This window comes from Macaca thibetana, chromosome 13 (genome assembly GCF_024542745.1).
Source record: "Macaca thibetana thibetana isolate TM-01 chromosome 13, ASM2454274v1, whole genome shotgun sequence".
Taxonomy (NCBI): Eukaryota; Metazoa; Chordata; class Mammalia; order Primates; family Cercopithecidae; genus Macaca; species Macaca thibetana.
Window position 1 is genome coordinate 3,210,773 of NC_065590.1, and position 24,080 is coordinate 3,234,852.

General features: G+C 41.4%; 3 protein-coding genes across 15 annotated transcripts in view; 1 reads left to right on the forward strand and 2 right to left on the reverse strand.

Moving 5' to 3' along the window:
- EIF5B (eukaryotic translation initiation factor 5B) overlaps positions 1-2,495 on the forward strand; it is a 63,453-nt gene extending 60,958 nt beyond the window's left edge. For both annotated transcript variants that reach the window (XM_050755039.1, XM_050755041.1), the window contains exons 23-24: positions 1,485-1,646; positions 2,032-2,495. In XM_050755039.1, the coding sequence (XP_050610996.1) occupies positions 1,485-1,646; positions 2,032-2,139 (270 nt within the window). In that variant the 3' untranslated portion in view covers positions 2,140-2,495. The remainder of the gene's footprint in view (positions 1-1,484; positions 1,647-2,031) is intronic.
- MITD1 (microtubule interacting and trafficking domain containing 1) overlaps positions 1-24,080 on the reverse strand; it is a 977,552-nt gene that overhangs the window by 254,952 nt on the left and 698,520 nt on the right. The gene's annotated exons all lie outside the window — the stretch shown is intronic.
- Positions 3,102-24,080, reverse strand: part of REV1 (REV1 DNA directed polymerase) — a 90,091-nt gene continuing 69,112 nt past the window's right edge. For 11 of the 12 annotated variants that reach the window (XM_050755033.1, XM_050755027.1, XM_050755034.1 and 8 more), the window contains 13 exons: positions 23,645-23,799; positions 20,944-21,063; positions 15,121-15,341; positions 13,303-13,475; positions 10,662-10,764; positions 8,942-9,107; positions 8,521-8,714; positions 7,040-7,273; positions 6,311-6,431; positions 5,495-5,712; positions 5,250-5,406; positions 4,847-4,949; positions 3,565-3,967 (listed from right to left, as the gene is read on the reverse strand). In XM_050755033.1, the coding sequence (XP_050610990.1) occupies positions 3,856-3,967; positions 4,847-4,949; positions 5,250-5,406; positions 5,495-5,712; positions 6,311-6,431; positions 7,040-7,273; positions 8,521-8,714; positions 8,942-9,107; positions 10,662-10,764; positions 13,303-13,475; positions 15,121-15,341; positions 20,944-21,063; positions 23,645-23,799 (2,077 nt within the window). In that variant the 3' untranslated portion in view covers positions 3,565-3,855. The other variant, XR_007718900.1, reaches the window with a different exon arrangement.

The following is a 24,080-nucleotide window of genomic DNA, read 5'->3' on the forward strand; positions in this document are numbered from 1 at the left end:
ACACCCATGTTTACCTTCCCTTTGTATCAGCATACCTAAGAAAAATTAGTAATATTTCAACAATATCCTATAATTTGCAGCCCTCAGCATTTCACCAATTATCCCAAAGATGTCTTGGTAACTCTCCCCACGGATCTGGCTCAGTGCCCTGCAAACTGCATTGTACTGGGGCTGTTTTGTGGTTAAGCCTCAGTCAAGAACAGTCCTCCATCCTTTTTGAAGTGTCCCAGTGGTTTTGCAAATTCCTTCTCCATTTGGATTTATCTGTCTCTCCCTCCCGAGTAGACACAGGTTAGCATTATTGGAAAGACACTCATGCGGTTTCCCTGTGTGCCTGGGTCCTGCATGAGCCAGCCTGTCTCACTGCTGCCGACGCTCTTCTTCCCTGGGGAAGTGCTAGCCGCCAGTCATCTCCATTAGAAACTTGCCCTTTGTAATTACTCTGTAATCTATCTGGTACCTGGAGTTCCCAATGGACATCCTGTTTCCCAACAGCCTTTATCCCAGTGGTTTTCGTACCCACTGGCAAGCCTTGCCTGTCAGCTGTTACATAGATGGTGGCAAAATTGTGGATATACCTGTCCCCCCATTTCTTAGAAAGAACCTCTTCCCACTGACTTTTTTATTGACTCATAGACTTAGCAGGGGTTTTTTTTGTTTTGTTGTTTTTTAAATATAATCCATTACCTTTATTCTTTTGATAGATTGTCCAGTGTGGTCAGTAGGAGCTCATTTAAACTGACTCCTATATCCTTGACACACAGTAGTCTGAGCATCTTCTTCCTTTCTGGTGCAGTGAGATGTTCCAGCCTCATCTAATACTTTCCCTGCCCCAAACCTGGTTCCTGTAATGGGCAGTGGCACTTAGAAGTTGTCACTGATTCTCTACCATTTCAGTAGACTAAGCCAGGACATTTGTGTTATTTTCTATGTGGCTTTGGCCTCCGAAATCAAACAGAGCTCTCTTTCTTTTCACTCTTACTCTCCTGAATCCTTTTCTCCACAAAGGAGTCAGGGTTTTTTGCCCCAAACTCTGAGATCACATCACTCATCTGCTCACAGGCCATCATTCTTAAAATTTCAGGATCGGTCCTCACTCTGACTTCATTCCCACCAGTCACTTCAAGCTCATTCCTGACTCAGACCCGTTGTGCCTGCTGATCCCTTCTATTATGGCACCTGTCATGTGAAATGGTAGAGCAAAAATACGAAATGACATTGGGTCAACAGGGCACTTGGAATGTTTTGCAAAGCACATTATCTCCTGTCATTCTTACAGCCGTCGTGAAGGGAACAGGGTGTTGGTGCCGCCAGCCTAATTTACCAAAACATTACACTGTGAGACCTTAAGGGATGAATGAAGGATCGCACTGCCATGACTTTTAAAACAGGCTTTTGCTCCAGTTCTTATTTCAGTTGTCCAGCCATGGCGCCTGTGATTGGCATGAATTCTTCAGCATGCATTGTAATATGTTATTTTACAGTTTGTTGACATCGGAATAGTAACAAGTATTGAAATAAACCATAAACAAGTAGATGTTGCAAAAAAAGGACAAGAAGTCTGTGTAAAAATAGAACCTATCCCTGGTGAGTCACCCAAAATGTTTGGAAGACATTTTGAAGCTACAGACATTCTTGTCAGTAAGGTAAGCATTTCGGCAAAAGTGGCAGACTTTAAGAAATGGGGAATCACTCTTCTTGGGTCACCTGTGCCCAGAAGCTCCTTGGGCTTCAGTTTGATTGTAGTATCTGATGGGACTGGATCCCCCATTAGGGCCTGACCTTTAGCTGGGCCTTGTCTTTTGAGGAAGTTGCCCCATCAGGAAAGCAGCACCAACAGAGAAAGCTAGGACTTTTAGATCCCCTTGTGCCTGACATACCAACCAGATGTGATTTCGGAATTCTACTCCCTTAGGCAGGCAAGCCCTGGATAAGCTTTATTATGGTGAGAGTGGGCGTCTGGGGCCACAGCTTTCTTTGGCACATGTTTGTTACGTTCTGTTTACCCTGTTTGTGCCTCGGGCATTGCAGATCAGCCGGCAGTCCATTGATGCACTCAAAGACTGGTTCAGAGACGAAATGCAGAAGAGTGACTGGCAGCTTATTGTGGAGCTGAAGAAAGTATTTGAAATCATCTAATTTTTTTCACACGGAGCAGGAACTGGAGTAAATGCAATACTGTGTTGTAATATCCCACCAAAAAATGGAACAGACATATCTGGACACTGATGGACTTAAGTATGGAAGGAAGAAAAATAGGTGTATAAAATGTTTTCCATGAGAAACCAAGAAACTTACACTGGTTTGACAGTGGTCAATTACATGTCCCCACAGTTCCAACGTGCCTGTTCACTCACCTCTCCTTTCCCCAACCCTTCTCTACTTGGCTGCTGTTTTAAAGTTTGCCCTTCCCCAAATTTGGATTTTTATTACAGATCTAAAGCTCTTTCGATTTTATACTGATTAAATCAGTACTGCAGTATTTGATTAACCAAGCTTCTGCAGATTTTGTGATTCTTGGGACTTTTTTGATGTAAGAAATACTTCTTTATTTATGCATATTCTTCCCACAGTGATTTTTCCAGCATTCTTCTGCCATATGCCTTTAGGGCTTTTATAAAATAGAAAATTAGGCATTCTGGTATTTATGTGCTTTGTGTGAAACCACGGTGTAAAAGCACAGCTGGCTGCTTTTTACTGCTTGTGTAGTCATGAGTCCATTGTAATCATCACAATTCCAAACCAAACTACCAATAAAGAAAACAGACATCCACCAGCAAGCTCTGTTAGGCTTCCATGTTAGTGTAGCTTCTCTCCCACAAGCTGTCCTCCTAGGACAAGAATTATCTTACCAACTATCACACTACCTTGTATGCCAGCACCTGGTAACAGTCGAGATTTTTATACATTAATCTGGATCTGTTTTGTCTTAGAAAATTCCATTATACATACATCTCCTGGTATTTGGGCTTAGTGCTTCTAAATTGTTGCGGACACAACTTAATGATTCATTCATAGTAGTAATCTGTAGCTAGTTTTAGGGTTTTGTTGAAGTCAGTGTGGGGTGTTTGAGGAAAAAGTTCCAAATATCCACTAGCACAGAATTTTAAACTACATTTTTATTTTAAAGTTACGGCATAACATAGCATAAAAATATATTATATCCGTTTGAAAATCTATACCGTTCTTTTTTATCATCAAAGTTTCTCAATGGCCAGTAGAGGCAAAGACAACACCTCTGATCTATGGGACATAATGTTCCCAAGAAAAAATCTTCAAGTGGGTGTGAGGGTGTTTCTAATTCAAAATATGTAGATTTCTCCACATGGAAGAAGTAAAGATTTTCTTAACATGCTCCTGTGTTCATGCTTGGAGACAAGAGTAAGATGGTTTAGAAGCTTTACCCTTTCTTGGAACAAGTAGAATCCCGGTCTGAGACCTCTCAGGAATTTCAGAGCTTAGCAGTCTGGCCTGGAGGTTTTTCAGCCTTTTAGTATAATAAACAGTAGTTGCTTCCTAGAGTTGAGTTTTTAAGGATTCACAAAAAGGAGCCTGTACAAAATATACATACAGTTCTTTATTAAACAACTGTAAACACTTCACTGTAAAAATCCATAAAACTTTATAAACAAACATTTTGTAAATAGAATCTATGCTACAGTAAAAGAATTAACACAATTATTTACATGCAATACTGACAAATTTGGCACTTTTTGAAAAGAAATGTACAAAACACTTGCTTTAAAAGAAATTTAAAATTATAAAAACTCCGAGCATTACTATCATGCACTTTGCAAATACCTCACAAGCACTTATGGCACAGCGATCGGAGAGCACCAGGCTCCCTGGTAATATTTATGTAACTTTTAATGTGCTTCCGTACGTTTGTTGTAAAACCACCTGAACATTGTCAAGAATAAAGTCAAACGCCATATTCCAAACCGACTCCACCGATTGCTGCATCAACCTAAAGGTGGGGAGAGAAGAAATGCCATCAGGAAAAGTCCTTAAGACTATTCCTTTTTAAAAATAAAAATTGATTTTGGCGAAAAAAAAAAAAAAAAAAAAAAACCTCATGCCTGTAATCCCAGCACTTTGGGAGGCCGAGGTGGGCAGATCACCTGAGGTCGGGAGTTGGAGACTAGCCCGGCCAAACATGGTAAAACCCTGTCTCTATAGAAAATACAAAAATTAGCTGGGCGTAGTGGCACATGCCTATAGTCCCAGCTACCCGAGAGGCTGAGGCAGGAGAATCACTGGAACCCAGGAGGCAGAGGCTGCAGTGAGCCAAGATGCCACCACTGCACTCCAGCCTGGGTGACAGAGTGTGACTTCATTTCAAAAAATAAAATCCTAGAACACTAAAAAAAAAAAAAAGCTTGTTTTGAGACAAGCTGTCAGGCTGGAGTGCAGTGGTACAATCATGGCTCACTGCAGCCTCTACCTCTCAAGTAACTGGGACCACAGGTGGGCACCAACCACCCCCAAGTTATGTTTTTTTTTTTTTGTATTTTTTTAGTAGAGATGGGGTTATGCCATTTTGGCCAGGCTGGTCTCAAAACAATGCACCCACCTCAGCCACCCGAAGTTAAGTGCTGTGATGACAGGCGTGAGCCACTGCGCCCAGCCCACTTCCTGTGGTCTTCTAATCACATGTAAGACTTGAGGGCGACACACTTGGAACCTCATTTACTACTTAGTCAACATGACAGAATAATGGATATCACTTTTTCATTAACCCTAATGAGGACAGTTTCCTAGAAAGTTTAAAACTTCTCAGTACACCCTCACTTAGCCATTGTGACATGCCATTTTTTCCCATTTGATAAAAGTGATGAATTACTACCTTTTCATGTATTTTATAACTAGATCCAGTTTTTCCAAATCTTTTTCTTCTATTAGATCAGTACAATATTTCACAACTTGGAGAATGTCTTCTTCCATTGGATCTAGGAAGGGGAAAAACTTCAAATGAGGACCAGTATATCTTTTTGAAGGAGAAAGTCAGAAATCTACACGGATAAAGGAAAACTGCCTTTCTACAAGTACGCCGCTAACAGCTATCAAAGGAATGGGCTTTGTTACTTGTCAAAGCAAGCCCCAGAATTTAAAAGATACTGGGGTAGCTGCTTTAAGCTTATTAGAGTTAGAGAAATGGGTTAAATCTACATAGTTTAGTCTGTTTATGTTCTCAAATCATGAGACGACTACATCTCAGCCTTGGGCCATCTAACACAGGCCAAGCCAACCTGAAATTGTAGTTATCCATTCTCTGAGCAAGGTCTTCACATCATTGAATTCAACAGCTCCAGCTAGATTGGGTGCTGGAGGTCTCACACAGCCAGCTGGGTCAGACTGCAAACTAGAAAGGCCTGGCACACCTGAAGTAGAAGCAGAGAGTTCTTCCTGTTAAGAAAACAAAGGATAAAATTGCTATATTCACACATTATCCGGGTACATTAAGATCTCATAAAGGTCAAAGTTAAAGAATTACCAGGGGTTTCTCTGCAGGAGTTCCTTCATGTTTTAGAAACCCATCAATTAACTTCTGGGGACTGCCACAGGCCCCTGGCAGAGTTTTTGCAGGACTGTTTGGCAGCTTGTTTTTCAAAGGACTCTGAATCCTTTTTGGGGAACCGATGGTTTTTTTTTTCTTGTTTCTTTTCTTTTCTTTCACTGCTGCCTTTAGATGAAGTAAAGGATTCTTTGGCACTAAGAGAAGATAGATAGATACAAGATCCTCAACAAACTGATAGTATGGATAGTCTGGATGATAGTAGGTTGGGTTCTCTTTTCTCCTCCCGGATACAACAGGCTCCCTAGCCTACACCTCCCCTCCTGCCCCAAGTGAGAGGCAGTGAATGGCCATGGCCGAAAGTGCAGGCTCTCCAATTCTCTCTTTGCTTTGCCACTTACTAATTCGGCCTTTGGCATGTTGCTCATCTATGATGGGTAGTAATAAATGTGGGTTTGGTGTTTGTGATGCATTTTGAACCTACATCCTTTGATTTATTCATCTCAAAGGACAACTAGCTGAACAAGTATTCAAGACACTTCTGGTAATGTCCTATCCCAACTTTTTAAAAAAGTAGTAAGTGGTGTGTTTAAATCCTGAAAGTACAGACACAAATCCAACTAAAATATGATGATATTTACTCATACTGTAAACTTCAGATATTATCCCAATATGAAGAGCTCTTAATGCAACGAACAGCTTAGACTTTGGCCATTATATACTGCAATAATTAGACAACAGTGACTCCATTACTCTTTATCTTCATTTTTGTTACATGCCACTTCCAAGGCTCACCAGATGCGCTGGCTGACTGCTGGTGGCTGCTGTTCTCGCCCTGCCTTTGTCTTTGATCATATGCTGCTTTCAGCTCCCTTTGAAGTTCAGCAGGTAGGGCAGCAAATACCTCAGGGTCCACCTAGTGGAAAAGACAAGGTCAAAGTCAAACCTGAACTCCCTTCTAGATGGTAGCTGGTTTATCTTTTTTCACAAAATAGATTTTGTTTTCAAATCTTACTTTTCTGATCTGTACGAATTCTTAACGGTTCCGTAATATCAAAGCTGATTAAATCTTCAAAATGGTTAGAGCAAGAACAAGGAATTAAGAGTACTAACTTAAAAAAAACCACTACAACAGCAGAACAACCTGGGCAAAATGCACTAGTAGAAAATGGGAAGCAAAACATGAAAACAGGAGCTCGGGTTGTTGCTGCCCCCATGTAGGATTACACATCTCCACTCTGCTGTATTCAAGTGTGGCCACTGATCTGTTTGGCCAGATCAATGTGCTTCTGTCTTATCGTGCCCTCCCCCGTCTCTTCCCTCTGCTGGCTTCAGCAGGAGGCTGCTCGGAGTGTCTACATCCTGCAGACGCAGGAGATGGAGACAAGCCCACTCTTCCCTCCCTCCCCTTCCCAGTGGAAGTGGTGTCAGATACGGGAGAAAGGGAAGTGAGACAGGTCCTGAGCTGGAGCAGGGGGGTGAGAATACTGAAACTACAGCAGAGGGTTCCCATATTTAACTTACCTGTGAAAATGCTGGAAGGGCTATTACATTTATTCCTGTGTCACTGTTCGATTCTTGAGGTTCTGGTATTTGCAACAAGACTGTCCCAACTGGTTGTGGCAAAATTCCTGTGTTACAGCCATTCACTGGTTCTTTCCTTTTGTCACCATGTGCCTCTGCTTGCTGGACAGCACAGACTTGCTCTACTTGTTCCCGGAGATCAGGTGGAAGTGCTTCTAAAACAGACTGATCCAGCTATAAAATGCCAAACATATGAGTTTGAAGTTTATTAAAGCATGCTCAGAGATGAGGTGTTTGGGAGTTAACATGCCACTTTCCATTTCAATTTGAACACTGGATAATCAATGTAAGGTACAGACAGACCATCAGGCTAGGAAAGCCACCCCTAAATCAGCACATTTTTGGAACGTCTTGGCCTTTTGTCATTGAAGCCTGAAGTATGTGTAGTCTGGAGAAAAGTGTATATACTACTGGCCACTACCACATGACCAGGTAAGTCCAAATATACTCACAGAATGTCCTGCAATTGGGGCCAACAGATATGGATACCTTGGTGAAGCTCAAATTAGATCCCACCCCTGGGGAGGGGTGAAGGCCTGAGGCACATGTTAAAATTCTGGACAGGTTAACAGTCCTGAGTCAAAAGTTCACCTCTCAGATGAGAGACTGCCCAAAAATACAGATAATTCTACTCTGAGAGCAGCACACTGGAAGAAAGGGTTTCTAGAAGCTGAATTTTCTCTAACTTGCAGGACAGAGCCCACTGTTCCTTTGACCAGGGCCTCCCTCCATCTGTCCATGCACATCTGGCCCTTTGCAAACATACAATCCCGTCAACTTGGGTAGGCCAATCTTACCTGCCAGGAGTAACTAATTGTGGGTATCTGTCACCATACAAGCATATCAGCATTGCCCCTTCCCCTAGTTTTACAGCCAGTATGTAACATCTCCTGCCTCCTTCCATGCAGGGGGAGCGGGGGCACAAATGAACTTGCCCAATATAGCTTAAGGTGCTACCTTACTTTCAAGGACCAAAGGATGCCAGCAGCATATCACATGTACAGCCCACACACGCTGAATTAAACCATCCAAAACTCCAGAGACCTGTTTGCAAATACTGCAAAAGCCCTTTGACATAAGGCCTCTACTTCACCACTAATCACCAAAGCTGCCTTGCTGAATACAGTAAGTCTACATGATGACCACTGTCACAGACAATGGCAGTCCACAGGAGGACTGCCTTTCAGCTATGCTTTACAACTTGCAAGAGTGGCAAATCTTTGCAAAAGCACTTTCATTCAACTCAATTATTGCTTATTTAGAATCCAACATCATGATCTACCCGAACAAGTGACCCATTCTCCCTTTCTTGGTTAAATGGATGAAGAAATAAAAATGCCATTTTCATTTGTAAACTTATATTTTTGTACTTATATTTAAGAGTATAAAATGTACTTATATTTAGGACTATAAAAATGTACCTGGGAAGGTGACGGGACCTCTATACTCAGGTTAAGTCTTGACTGCACACTGACAGGAGAATGCAGACCGTTCCATTTCCCTGAAGACTCGGCCTTGTTAGTATCAGGACTGGTCGGCAGATGTGCGGGAAAAGGTGGCAAAGTGCAAGTTCTAGAAGCAGATGATATTTCCAGATCCACAGCAGTCCGAAATACTACGAAGAGAAAATACATAAAATAGCCTCTTCAGATCATCGGGCAGGGCCTTTAATCCCTGATTTCCTCTGTCCATTACAAATAAAAAAACTTTATTATTGATACATCATAATGAAGAATATAATTTTTTTAAATCACATAAAGCTGTGTCAAGTTTAAAACCAACTGCCGTCTTTCCAAGGACATAAGCAGCACCTAAACGAGAACCCCACTGATGACCACCAACCTTCTTTGTGCTCCTCTTCTGTGGATTTCTTAGCTTTCTGAACTTGGAAGATATCACGGACAGAGTATGACCCACCAGGAAAGTGGCTCGACTGAACTGATGGGCGACTGGGACATGTGGAAGGGTTCAGATTAGTTGGAACCAACTGATTCACGTGAATCCCAACCTAGAACCCAGAATAAAGAGTATGCTTCCAGGAAAACTAAAGTAAAATATGAATTCAGCTAAGCAAAATCCTCAGCAAATCCTTTTCACTACCTCCTAGATCCTGTTTCTAGAATAAAGGTAAATGAAAGTATTCAAACAGCAGCATTCTATATGAGTTATTACAAAAACAGTTTCTAGACTAGCTAGTGAGTGGTCATTCATCTCAAACTTCAGAGTATCCAATTCTCCCAAAATATACCAAAACGTCTTTAAAATCAGAAAATCCAAACAAGTGGAATACTGTATTTCACTGATGTTCTGGTCAACTAAGGTTTTAAATTAGGATAAAAAAAAATTAAGAGAGGACAGGCTACTTGGAAACTTAACTATTTTTATCTTTTTAAAATGAAATACTTCTCAAAAAATACTGGTGGGACTGGTGAACAGCAGGCACACCACAGACCCCTCCATAAAGTGCCATTGTAACAGTATTTCAGGGAGAAATTACAATTATGGCCGGCTTAGTGACTAATCCTTCAACAAAGTCCACAATCAAGCCAGAACAACCCTTAACTTACACATGCACACAATAAACTAAACCTACAAAGGTTCTTTTTTTTTTTTTTCCTCTTTTGAGACACAGCCTCATTGTGTCACCCAGGCTGGAGTGCAATGGCATGATCTTGGCTCATGCAAGCTCTGTCTCTTGGGTTCAAGTGATTCTCCTGCCTCAGCCTCCCGAGTACATGGGACTATAACGCATGTACCACAACACCTGGCTAATTTTTGTATTTTTAGTAGAGATGGGGGCCAGACACAGTGGCTCATGCCTGTAATCCCAGCACTTTGAGAGGCCGAAGCGGGTGGATCACCTGAGGTCAGGAGTTTGAGACCAGCCTGGCCAACATGGTGAAACTTCGTCTCTAAAAATACAAAAGGGCGTGGTAGCGGGTACCTGTACCCACAGCTACTCGGGAGACTGAGGAAGGAGAACTGCTTGAACCCAGGAGGTGGAGGTTGCAGTGAGCTGAGATCGCGTCACTGTACTCCAGCCTGGGCAACAGGGCAAAAACTCCGTCTCAAAAAAAAAAAAAAAAAAAAAAAAAAAAACCCACAAAAAAAGTCTATGGTTTTGACATTTTGATGCCTCTTGCCTGTTTCAAAGGCATCTTGATGTGCCTGTGGTTTCACTCCCTTCTAGGTCATCATATGGCAGACAGCAGAGTATGTTTCTGATTAAAAAGGAACTTAAAGGCACAAAATTTATGTATTCATACTCCTCAGTCATACCTACTTCTAGGAAACAAGAACAGGGAGGACATGTATATTAGCCCCTGGTTAATTAGGGATACCTTGGAAAAGCACAGTAAGAATCTGAGAAAATTATTCTAAAATGAAGAAGATCAAAATGGAGAAAGTCAAGAATTTTTGTTTCTCTTTTCCTTATATCACAAAGCAGCTAAAGACCTACATATAAAGTCCCTATATGCCAGCAATAACCATTCTGAGAGCAAGCCTCAAATGACACAAAAATTACAGAAAGTCAGAATTTACAATGTTACTATACACTTACCCCTCTCATGTCTGATATATTTAGTTTCATTGTATGAAACATGTTTAGCATCGCCTTTCCAATTATTTTTGCATTATCTGTTGCCTGGTCAAGAGTTACAGTCCTGTAAGTGATAGAATTATACAACAAAAGCTTCATTCCATATGTATTCACTAGTACTAAAGTAGTATGGAACGGTTTAAAAGAGTTACAGAAAAGTTGTAAACAGTTACAAAGAAGATTATAAAAGTGAATGCCACAGTCCCCCTTCCAGGAAGCCAGAAATAGCAAATTAGTTACACTGGCAAAGAAGGGGGAAAGGAAAATTATGGAACACTGGAACTTCAAGGTAATAACAATAACGGACACCTGGGTCAACTACAAATCAGCTGAGAAATTTAGAAAAAGGCATATTTTAGCTAACACATGCACAAATGAATGCATATTTTCCAGCTAAAGCACAAATGAATGGTAAACACAATGTTCTTGATTCCAAGAGAAGTTTTAGGTTCCAAGATTATGTATGCTGAGGTACAGCAAATATTCAGAAGAGAAAGATGAATTCTCGGTATGTTGTTTCTTGACTCTCCTTCGTGTTTACAGTAAAGCCAATAAACAATTCTTAGATCTTTAAGAACTCTTGAGAGAGGACCAAATGATCCATCAGCATTACTTGGTCCCAAAGATGTGATGACCTCACCCACCATTTCCTTCAGAGCTGTTTGAGCTTCTCTGGCATGAGCAGGGTGTCCCATTACAGACAGAATTACTCACTCAGTAACAGATTACAAATTACTACCAGTTCTCTTTCCAAAGGAAAGTTATTTCGTGTTTTGGATTAATGAACAAATGAAGTTCCAGGCCTTTAAACAAGAAATAGTCCCAGAAAAAAAATACTATAAATTGAATCTGATTTTCCCATAGAAATGTTTAAGAAGACAATCGCATTACTTCATCTGCTTATAGAAATGACCACTAAAAACTGGGCACAGTGGCTTACACCTGTAATCCCAAAACGTTGGGAGGTCAAGGCAAAAGGATTGTTCAAGGCCAGGCCTGGGCAACAGGGCAAGATCCTATCTCTACATAAATAAGTTTTTAAATAAATAAATGACCACTATTTACTATTTGAGATACATGTATATATCGTAACACTTCAGTAAATATAATTCAAGATAACCAACTGATAAAAAATGTATTTCATAAATCATGTTGTCTAATTGTAATTTGTAATTCCTGCTTTCATGGTAACTTGGGAGTTTCTCTGTTTAAGAGCCGTCATCTCATGACTTAGCAATATCATCATATACATGAATGCACCATGTATGGTTGGCATGAGCTAATCTTCAATGAAACTGTACTTCATAGTTCCTTATAAGTAGCTTTCAAAAGTGTCAAAAGCCTCAAAACTTTGGTTTCACAGATGACATACAGTCTAACATAAAATGACACATAAAACCACGTATCTTCATATTGGTCACAAATCTTACATGACGTTTAATATTAAGTAGTTGGCCCTGACATAAAAAACGAGGTTTCAGTCCAGGTACATTTTCACACCTGTAATCCGAGCACTGTGGGAGGCCGAGGTGGGCGGATCATTTGAAGTCAGGAGTTGAAGATCAGCCTGGTCAACATAGTGAAACCCTGTGGCTACTGAAAATACAAAAATTCGCTGGGCGTGGTGGCGCGCCCCGTAATCCCAGCCACCCAAGAGGCTGAGACAGGAGGATCGCTTGAACCCAGGAGGCGGAAGCTGCAGTGAGATCAGATCGCGCCACTGCCCTCAGGCCTGGGTGACAGAGTCAGAATCCATCTCAACAGAAACAAAAACAAAAAACCCAGGTTTTTAAATGCTTTCACCAGTTTTCAGACATTACAGTGATTCACTCATCTTTTTACCAATTACATTTATACACCTATGTAAATGAAATTGCTCTCCTTCACCAGCATTTTCCTAGCTACTATTAGTCTGCCTTTGTGTATCGTTTTTTTTTTGAGACAAAATCTCACTCTTGCCCAGGCTGGAGTGCATTGGCACAATCTTGGCTCACTGCAACCTCTGCCTCCTGGGTTCAAGCGATCCTCCTGCCCCAGCCTCCTGAGTAGCTGGGACTACAGCCGAATGCCACCAGGTCCGGCTAATTTTTGTACTTTTAATGGAAATGGAGTTTCACCATGTTGGCCAGGCTGGTCTCAAACTCCTGGCCTCAAGTAATCCAGCTGCCTTGGCCTCCCAAAGTGCTGGGATTACAGGCATGAGCCACCACACCCGGTCTGTATCACTGTTTTTAAGAACTACACTGAAATTTCCCTCAGGAAAAAAGTTTCACCAAGTCCAAAAATTACAGCAGTCCCTTTGTTCTGCAGCCTTGCCCTTTCTTTCTGTCCATGCAGTAAAGTTAACAGCCCAAAGATGCCAAGCAAAGGCTGCCAAGGTCTGGAATGCTGTCAAACCAACCTCCTGTGTGTGGGCCTGGCTGAAACCAAGTGTATTAACCTAAGCTGAATGCCTTAGGCTGATGCCTGCTTCTACAGAATACCAGATAACATGGGCTTACAGGTCTTTATTCAAACTCCTCCTTGGTTTTCTTCATTTTCTATTACTTACACAATTTGTACTGAAATATAATTACCAATATCATTTTTGAGGTGAGCTTACCTGGCAACGTTATCACAAATTCCATGGCCTCCAAATTTTGCAGTTTCTACAGGAGCCCCGGCCTTTCGTACCATGATTTTGAGAGTTAGACGTTTACCCTTCATGCCAGTGGCTTCTAGTCTTCTTTGAATTTCTTCTGAAAGACTCAGAAGAAAAGCTTCTGCCTCTTTTGGCTATGGAAAGACAAACATGGAGAAACTTCCATTCCATTTTCCTATATACTTAATAATTGTTCTCAAGTATTTTAACTGAATATTAAACATGTTGGTTACTCATTATCATGCTCAGCATCTATTAAAAAGAAACGTGGCCAGGTGCGGTGGCTCACGCCTGTAATCCCAGCACTTTCAGAGGCCGAGGCTGGTGGATCACCTGAGGTCAGGAGTTTGAGACCAGCCTGACCAACGTGGTAAAACCCTGTCTCTATTAAAAATGCAAAAATTAGCTGGGCATGGTGGCATGCGCCTGTAATCCCAGCCACTCAGGAGGCTGAGGTAGGAGAATTGCTTGAACTCAGGAGACGGAGGTTGCAGTGAGCTGAGATCACGCCACTGCATTCCAGCCTGGGTGACAGAGGGAGACTCTGTCTCAAAATACTAAAACTACAACAACAAAAACCGTTTGGTATACCCTCACTATTAAATAAAAATACCCACCTTCCCAACAAAGTGAATGTAATGAGTACTTTTAAAAGATATTTTTCCTTTCTTTCTTTCCTTTTTTTTTTTTTTTGAGACAAAGTGTTGCTCTTGTCCCCCAGCAGGCTGGTCTCCAACTCCGGACCTCAGGTGATTGGCCCACCTCGGCCTCCGAAAGTGATGGGATTACAGGCGTAAGCCACCGTGTCGGGCCCCTTTCTTTCTTTTCTATGCCATCATTGACTTGTTGAAATTTTTTTGTAATTATGTTAGTAAGTTCTGCTAATAAAATGTGTTCCAACACTGTGCTTATAGCCCAAACATCATCCATCTCCATGCCTAAGGAAACAAACTTCTGAGGTCCACAGTGTAGGCAGAGAGGGCAATTAACTCATCACATTTCAAATCCTTATGATATGGTGTTGTTCGTACATACAAATTCCAGACATATCCAGCCGGGTGCAGTGGCTCACGCCTGTAATCCCCGCACTTTGGGAGGCTGAGGTGGGCGGATCACGAGGTCAGGAGTTTGAGACCAGCCTGACCAACATGACAAAACCCCGTCTCTACTAAAAATACAAAAAATTAGTCAGGCGTGGTGGCAGGTGCCTGTAATCCCAGCTACTTGGGAGGCTGAGGCAGGAGAATCTCTTAAATCCAGGAAACAGAGGTTGCAGTGAGCCAAGACTGTGCCATTACACTCCACGCACGGCAACAGAGCGAGACTCCATCTCAGAAAGACAAGACATACCCAAATCCATAATCTGAAGGAAAATGGAAACCACTCAGCCATCTGTGCTGCAGCTTTCCAAAAGCCTGCATAAGGAGGGGCTTGCTGAAACTTAATTTAACTACAGCTTAAAAAGTATTTCCAATTTTTCTCATCTTTATTATTGTTTCACTGTAAATTAGATTATAATCCCAAGTTCTCTAATAACTGGCCCCCAAGGCATAATCTTTTAGTATATTTCCTCAAGAGCTAAGTTTCCTCAGTCTCAGCCTTATCTGGGGCTATACCTTACCACACACTGCCTTAAAAGGCCTTCTTGAGGCTCTGGGGATACAACAGTTTTAAGACTTAATTTCAAGCATCAAGGGTCTTATGGTTTAGCTGGAGAGGTAGGACTATGTAAAAATGTGAGGGAACAACAGATGGTAAAATCTGTTCAATGATCAGTACCTGGGTAAACCTTATTCCATAGTTGATCTCAGCTGACACAGATTTTCTTTCCTTTTCAGTTCGAACTGGTCTATCATCCAAGCCACGGCAGAACCTGTAAAGCATCTGACCTGTTTTGGGACCAAATTCTTTTTGGAGTTTTGCCATGGTCATATATTGCAAGTCTCCACAAGTTTTAATTCCCAAAGATGCCAACTTAGATTCCATTGAACATCCAACTCCTAGGAAAAGGAATATATATAGTTCTTTAAGTATGCAGACTAAGCTACTAATAACAAGTTTATTAACACAAAATACCCACCATTTATGCACAAAACAACTAATTTAAAATAATCTTTAAAGTCTTTAGGTGACGTAACTGAAGCATCCACGGGTTGAAGAATTTCTTGGTGCAAAATCATGCTAGTAGGTGTATTTCTAGACTCTACTTCTCAATTAGGACTCCACACACAGATGAACAAGAAACTTTTAAAATACGTATAAACTCAAGCTATCAAAAATGTCCTTTCTTTATTAGTGAATAATATCAACATACCTATCTTATTCACAAAATCAACTAAGGAATCAACTGTCATTTAAACAAGTCTATAGTGTGACTTACAGACATACTAGCCGACTCACGAAATGTAAGGGACTCTTATGATTTCGGGCATCACCAAATCTCACAATGGTGTGTAAGCTGTATTTTTTCAGTGAAAAACAGAACAAGAATTCACAAAATGGGCCCAAGTCCAAAAGTGTTACATGCTATCATACATACCACTGACCTGAGGATGAAGGATCCTAACCAAACCAACTCGTGGTGGGGTAGAAGACAGACTTTTTTTTTAATCGAAAGGATGATCTCTCTGAAGAGATATTAACTCTCCTACAGCTGGGTCAGCAGGCAGCAGTCCCTATGTCCTATTCTGCAAGGTTTGAGCCCCACCCAAAGGATACTGATTCATTCTGTTGCTCTAAGTTGGAGTCTTGGTTTTCTTCAATTTGCCCTAAATGCTTAAAGGTACACAAATTTGGGAAAGAGGTTTGGAGTAACCGAGGGAAACTGTAATGCTTACTAAAATGGTTCCACACCATCAAGTAAAACTTTTCCATTAATGAGGAAAAGACAGCGTTGTGTTTCTGGTGTTCTGTAGGAACTTATCCAAAGAGAACTCAGGCTGGGTGCGGTGGCTCACACCTGTAATCCCAATACTTTGGGAGGCCAAGGCAGGAGGATTTCTTGAGGCTAACCTCTGAGTTTGAGGACAACCTGGGCAACTGAGGGAGACCCTGGCTCTATAAAATAGAAAACAGAATTAGCTGGGTGTGGTGGTGTACTCCTGTAGTCCCAGTTACTTGGGAGGCTGAGTTAGAAAGATCCCTTGAGCCCAAGAGTTCGAGGCTATAGTGAGCTATGAACCTGCCATTCCATTCCAGCCTAGGTGACAGAGCAAGACCCTGTCTTTAGACAAGAGACCTCAGAGTGAAGTCTGCTAACTTCTGTTCATTGTTACTATTGTTAATTCTAGCTCCTATCCTCCTGAGTGGTCTTCAGTAGCAGGAACCACCATCTAGTCCAAGTTCTCCCAGGAAAACCTCTGGAACACAAGGTTAGGAAGTCATCAATGTGGGTCCGACAAGTTTAAACCCAGATACTTTATTCCTTAATGGAAGTGAGATGAAAGGCATTAAGGGTGCTGGTTCACATCTGTGACATTTTAAAGTCCAAGCCAGAACAAAAGGCAAGTAAATACCAAAGACCTCAAGTTAATAATTGAAAAAAAAAAAAAAAAAAAAAAAAAATCCTCCAGAGAAGTACCATTCACCAAAAGGTAAAATTTTAAGTGAAACCTAAGTGCTTTTCAAAATGGGGAGGAGAAACACAAGGGAATAGACAAATTACATACTTGGTTGGTCAAAGGTAGACACTTTGCACAGCTATTTGCTTTTAGGAAAGGCTTTTTTCTTCTATTTGCCCTTTTTGTATTTCTTTTTTGTCATAAGACTTCTCAACATCAGGGAAGACTTTCTCTCTTTTTTCCCTCCCATTGTTGCCCCACTTCCCACTCCCATAATCTGACCATGATCTTTCCCTTACAGTTCTGGGGAACCAATCTGTTCTCAGGGACTTGCAAGGTCAGCAAGAGAAAAGCATCATCCTGGGTTGTGTCAGTGTGTGCATGTGTGTTGGGGTGGATGGGCGTGGGGAGAAACCCATAGTTTAAAATTTTAGAGTATCCTGAGTATACTAGAACAAAATTATTAGGCACTACAGGTGCAAAGGAAAGGCTCTATTAAACATCACCAAGTTAACCATCATCAATCTAATCTAAGTGGACGTCCCTCTATGAAAGCAGCACAGCCCTTCTCCATGCAAGCTCATCTGATGGAATGAAACGGCCTGGACTGGAGGTGGGGGAGGGAGGCAGGGGTGTGGTGTACCTCCAACTCCTACTGAGTGCGGGTGGGAAGATTAAACTTGGAGCCAGGACCAAAACCTCGAAGAAGGCTGCTAGTTTTAACTAAATGCGTCAATTAAGTAGGTTTTTATAAGGGAAAGATGGCAACTTTATGGACAAAAGTAAGGGGGGCTCCGGGCCCAAACAGTGCAGCCACCTATTAAGAAAAAGATGAAGGAAAATGTGCTCCTTTAGAACCAAATCTCAAAGAAGAGAAGAAAGAGTGAAGGAGGTTCCTGGTCAAGCAACTGGGACAAAGACCTGGCGTCTGTCCTTGAAGGGGAACTATTACCCTAGGTTAAAAGTGGCCAACAATGTCCCCTCCTTGGCATCCAGAACTTGGCTATCCAATACAGACACAGAGGAGTAAACGTCAAAGAATAAAGTTTTCACCATCTACACGAGTGCTGTTCAACGGAACTTTCTGGAATGATGGAAATGTTCTCGTCTGCTATCCAATCCAGGAGAACCTTGCTCCATGTGACCACTGAGCACCTGAACTGTGGCCAGGGCAAGTGGGGAACTGAACTGCTAGTTTTATTCAACTTTAACTCTAACTGTACTAGCTTCATTTGGCTAAGTAGCTACTGAATTAGTGCAGATTTTATGAACACCTACGTGATCATGGTGGTTCTCTGAAAATGGGACAGAGATGGAACTCATATGCTGGATGCACAAACCCAGCAAAAGCTGAATGAGGTGCAGAGGGTCCTTCATTCGAGAGTGCATGCAAGGGTGAAAAGCCCTGCAAAGATCCAAAGAAAAAGCAGACACGGTTCTTCAAACTTTAACAGTCGTTGGGGTCCATCCTTTCTTTCATTAGGTCACCAGATCATAGTCTCCTAAAGCAAAAACTTATTATTGTGTATTTCCTTCTTATGTAGCTATTCTAATTGTGTATTACTGTGTGCAGCACGTGTGTGGTCGCTAAACATTTATGGGTACAAGGGGCTAAAGAGGTTGGAGATAGCGCAAGTTACCACTGAATTTCTCCTGGTTATTGGTTACAGGACCAAGTTCCCCAAAGCATGTTCTGTAAGATATAAATAGGTACTATAAATTTATCACCAAATATCTTTGAGAAATTACTAGTCTTTAACAAAGATAAACAGGGTTCTTTACTAAAGTAATTCTCAGGTCTTTCACTGTACAAACCCCTCCACCACAGAAGGTTCCCTCTCGTGTATGAAACCCCTTTTTAAAGGAACAGCTTATAATCTGTGGAACACACTTCAGGACAGGAGTAACAATGGAGAAGGCAGATATTTTACAGACCTGAAATGCTCTGTAACAGTCAGGTTAAGGATTTGGGGATTTTACGAAAACCACATGGACCACTTGAGCGATGCAGACCGTGGCTCTGGAGAAGGCCAGCTCTGCTGCCCTTTCAAATATCCCTTAGGAAATTCAAGGCTCTGCCTCAGCTTGGCCAGGACATGTAACTTCACACTTGCCCTTTAAGAAATAAAGTCTTTCTGGCCATGAAGCAAATGAAGGTGAATGGTAGGATTACTAGGTCAAGTAGCTAAAACATCCCTATTTCTATTAAAAAACAACACCACCACCACCACGAAGAAAACTACAAAAAGCATTCAATTTAAAGATGGTGTTTTTGACTACATTGTGTCTTCTCCCAAATTATATGCTGAAATCCTAACCCCAGTACTTTACCATGTGACTGTGTTTTTGTTTTTCTTTTGTTGTGTTTTGTTTTTTCAACATAGTCTCACTCTGTCACCGGTGCCGGAGTGCCATGGTGCGATCTTGGCTCACTGCAACCTCTGCCTCTCCGGCTCAAGCGACTCTTGTGCCTCAGCCTCCCGAGTAGCTGGGACTACAGGCAAGTGCCACCTACCCCTGGCTAATTTTTTTTGTATTTTTAGTAGAGACGGGGTTTCACCACGTTGGCCAGGCTGGTCTTGAGCTCCTGGCCTCAAGGGATCCACCCGCCTCGGCCTCCCACAGTGCTGGGATTACAGGTGTGAGCCACCGCGCCCAGCCACAGTGTGACTGTATTTGGACACAGAATCTTTAAAGGGGTAATTAAGATAAAACAAGGTCATATGGATGCGCCTAATCCAACATGACCGGTATCCTCAAAAGAAGAGACCACGACGGAGACACGCATATGGGGAAGGCCATGTAAACACACAGGGAGAGGGGGTCACCTACAAGCCAAGGAGAGGCCTCAGAAGGAGCCAACCCTGCTGACACCTTGATCTTGAACTTCCAGTCTCCAGAGCTGTGAGACAACGCATTTCTGTAGTTTATGCCCCCCAGTCTGTGGTACTCTGTTATGGCACCCCTAGAAAACTAATAGAGATGGCTAGTGTAATAAACTTAAAACTCAAAATGTACATGCAGCTTTAAATATACCAGTTCCTTCTTACAGAAAACTGCAGTAAGATTTCTTATTAAAACTGTTCAAACTGTGCTGTCTACTAAGATAATTTGCTAGTTTGATTTTATAAAGTATTCTCAAATTAAATGTAAAACTAACCATCAAAAATGTCATATTACACATTTCTGACACTAATACATCATTTTAAGTTATATACTAAGGGGGTCAGGAAGCTTTAAAACTAACCTACCATAAAATCCCATTTCTGTCATGTAATGTTTATAGCCTGTTAACAGAAACTTCTAAGTTAGTTCGCACATTTTTATTAGGCTTAAAAATAGGCATAAAAAATGCCACTAAATCTACTTTTAACAAATGAATTTTAAAACTTTCACTATAAATGAAGATGAAGACTTTACAAAGCTGACATAGGCACTTTATAATAAATAGGTAACTACACAAAAATATGAAATAATTCAACATCCTGCCCCTTAGGTGAGAAAGGTTAAGATGGAAGGTTTTCTTCCATGAGTGAGTCAACTGAAAACACAGTCCTTCTTTAGGTTTCCTTTTTCCTAATACAGCTCACATACATGCTACTTTACTTCTAAACTACTTGTTTAATAAACTCAGAAAAATGTTGCTAGTCCTGCAGCATGAAATAGGAGAATCAATGCTCAAAACTTTTATCTTTGGCCCAGGAGTAAACTATTTCAATAACTGTTTATTTAAAGGACTCAAAGTCAATTTCATCATCCACCCTTTTAACACTGTTTCTTAGAATCTTGCTACTTGAGAAATACCTAAAGTAAAAACCCATTATGAGCAAAACAAAAATGTAACATTAGGGTCCTGACAAATCATTTGAGGGGATATTCAATGCAGAATTCCAAATTTTGTTTTTCATGGCACTCAGTAAGACTTAAAAATTTTTATAATATTCATGTCTAGGCAAAAAGAGGTCTCATAGTTCTATATTATAGACATGAAAAGGATTTATGATGCCTGTAATAAAAGTATTGTTAAAGTATTTGTATTTACCTGGTAGATTAGTAACTAGCTGACCTCTGATAAAATCATCTACTTCTTCTGGTTTTAGGTGGTACTGCCCATCTGGTTTTGCTTTTCTAGTTGCCATTCTAGCCAGGAGAATATTAGAACCTGTTTAAAAAAAAAAAAAAAAAGTCATCTAAGAAATAGTCACAATTATTCCTTAAATTTCCCAACAAAGATCTCTTCATACAGGTTATCAAGTTTCTAAAAACAATGAAAATAAATTTTGATTATTTTAAATAAGGTGTAGAATTTTGCTAAGTATTTTAGATCATAACCAACGGAGTACCTGGACAGAGGTTTCTCTTTGGTCTAACACAAGTGCCATTTCAGCAACTACCCAGAAGCAGGAATGGAGAAAGCAATCCTGATCTTATTTTTTTTTGTTTTTGTTTTTGAGACGGAGTCTCTCTCTGTCACCCAGGCTGGAGTGCAGTGGCGCGATCTCGGCTCACTGTAAGCTCCGCCTCCTGGGCTCACACCATTCTCCTGCTTCAGCCTCCCAAGCAGCTGGGACTACAGGCGCCCACCACCTCGCCCGGCTAATTTTTTAATATTTTTAGTAGAGACGGGGTTTCACCGTGTTAGCCAGGATAGTCTCGATCTCCTGACCTCGTGATCCACCCGCCTCCGCCTCCCAAATGCTGGGATTACAGGCGTGAGCAGTCCTGATCTTAACAGTGGGTGTTTGTAGGAAGTGAAGGCCACGATCAAAGAGTAGTTCATGTTCCCAACCACAAGAGCCAGGACTTGTAGGGAAACGAGAATACAAGAGTGCTACTGGACTGGGGAAACCAGAAAGCCCAAAGAACCAGCAGGAACTGAGGGTAGAAGACTCTTCAAAACGCAGAGACAGGCAGTGAGGTTCACGGTGTGAGTGTGGGCAGGGGCCACAGAAGAGGTGGAGGAAAAGGGCACCAAGCCCTGAGGAAGGGGCAGGGACCTGCAGAGCTCGGCCGCTAGGTGGGCTTCTCTGTGAATACTAAAATCTCCAGACACAGAGAAGACCAATATTGAGGACATATGTTGGTTTTACAGAAGACTTATGTAAAAACTATGCACTTTCCTAAAGTAAATACAGAGATTCACGAAGAGGGCAAGTTCTGGGAAGTCACACCAAAATGATACAAGTAGTGAGTTCAGGGGAGGGAAAGGAACTGAGGAGTGGGAATATAAAGTGGGACTTTGGCATTACATATGCTTGAACTTAAAAGAATGGATTCATATGATCACTTATCAATGAAAATTAAGGACAATTAAAAACAAAAAAATAAAACTGTGCCTGACAATGGAATACAGAATTCCTAACTGAAATGTTACCAACGTCTGTGGGTCAACATCAGGGGGTAAAAGGTAAGCTAGCCAGTGGCTGTAGGAATGCTGGGAATGTATTAATCATACTTTTTATTTTCTGTATCTTGTGGTGTTTTGAAATCTTTACAATCCTGCTGGCTGAGGAGAGACTGCCCTCCCAGGGCTGGCTCATTCCTAAAGACAGTAAGCCTCTTACGTGGAAGCACACTTGTCACCTAACCTAACCACCTCCTGCCCCAAACTGTCCCAGGGCCAGCTACCAGGCAACTAGGGACCACCCTATGGCCCACAGCCCACCAGAATTACTCCAACTAGCCACTCCTAAAGTGTTTCCTCAGCCCTGCCTTGCCTTTCTGAAAACAAACAAACAAAAAAACGTAACAAAGGCTCTGGAGCCTAGGCTTTCGTTCCACCACTCCTCCTGCTTCTGTCTCCTAACCACCCTGGTGCTTCCCCGGTAGTCCTGTGTAGCATGGTATGCCCCCTCCTCTCGGGAAACGGAAGTAACAAATTCTTCTTTCAATGGCATTAGCCTCTCTGCATCACCACTCAGTCATCAGTAAATTTCATGGGTACAAAGGAGACAGGGAACTTTGGAGGAAGAAGCGTTTTTGGATGAAGATGGAGGAATAATAGTTGAAAGTGACAATGGCAAGCCAAGACAAAGTTAACTTTACCTTCCAAGCCTGTGGTATACTGAGTATGGCAGCGACCAACTGGCTCTAGTAACAGAATGGCAAGAAAAGGGGTATCTTGACAGAAGGTAATGAGTGGGTTAAGAAAGGAAGAGGTGACTCGGGGAAGCTTAAGTATGAAAGAGAGAGTTCCAGAGGACACAGCTGGAAGAATCAACAAAAGCAGGGTAAGTATTGGGAGTAGCTGTGGAAACAAAATGCAAGGCTTCAAGAGGGCACGGATGCAGATGGAGAAGAGACTGAATAGTTACTGAGAGCACTTGGAGTCAGGGTGACTTCTAGAACTGAGTGAAGACAGGAACAGCTCCATGTGCAGGGAGGCTAAGGTGCAGAGAGTAACAAGACTCAGACTTAACATGTAACTCTAAACCCATACCACCACCTAGCTTTAAATACAACTTCCGTTCACTTTTGGGGGGAAAAATTGTTTACAAATGTTGAATTAAACCTTTCCAATCTTTTAAGAACAAGTAAGAAATATTCCAACTTATTTATTGTGAAGATTATCAACCACTTACTTATATTTCCAACACTTATCTCGTGTATCACACAATTGCAAGCAATGTTAAAAACTTTTACAAGTGAGAGGAAGCTAATAAAAACAAAAACTCCTTAAAATTAACTGAAATTCAAGAATCTTAAAGCAACTCTTTTGAGTACAAGATAAGCTAGATACTAACCAATTCCAACAGAGGCAGCACACTTCGTCTGGTCTTTGATTTCCATACGAACAGCATTTGCAAATTCATCAGGAGTAAGTTTGGTCTCTGCAAGGATTTCGGTGATGTCCACCAGTGCTTCATCACAGCTGACAGCTTCAATGTTATGAGTGTAGCTATCAACACAGAGCAAAGGCAACGAATCACAGCCACAGCCACCATCTGGTAGACCCAATGTTGCAAAATAAAGGCTTCTTACCCTATCTTTTTTCTATTTCCTCACAAGGCATTTTAAATGAATTGGCTGAAGTACCATTTTAGTCACCCAACTTTTAACTACAAAGTTAATTAGTGTGTTCTCTTTCTCCTTATTAACTACCAAAATACAGCATATAGGATACGAAAACGTTTGAGGAGTAAAATAACCAACACAAAAAAATTTAAACACAAAAAAACA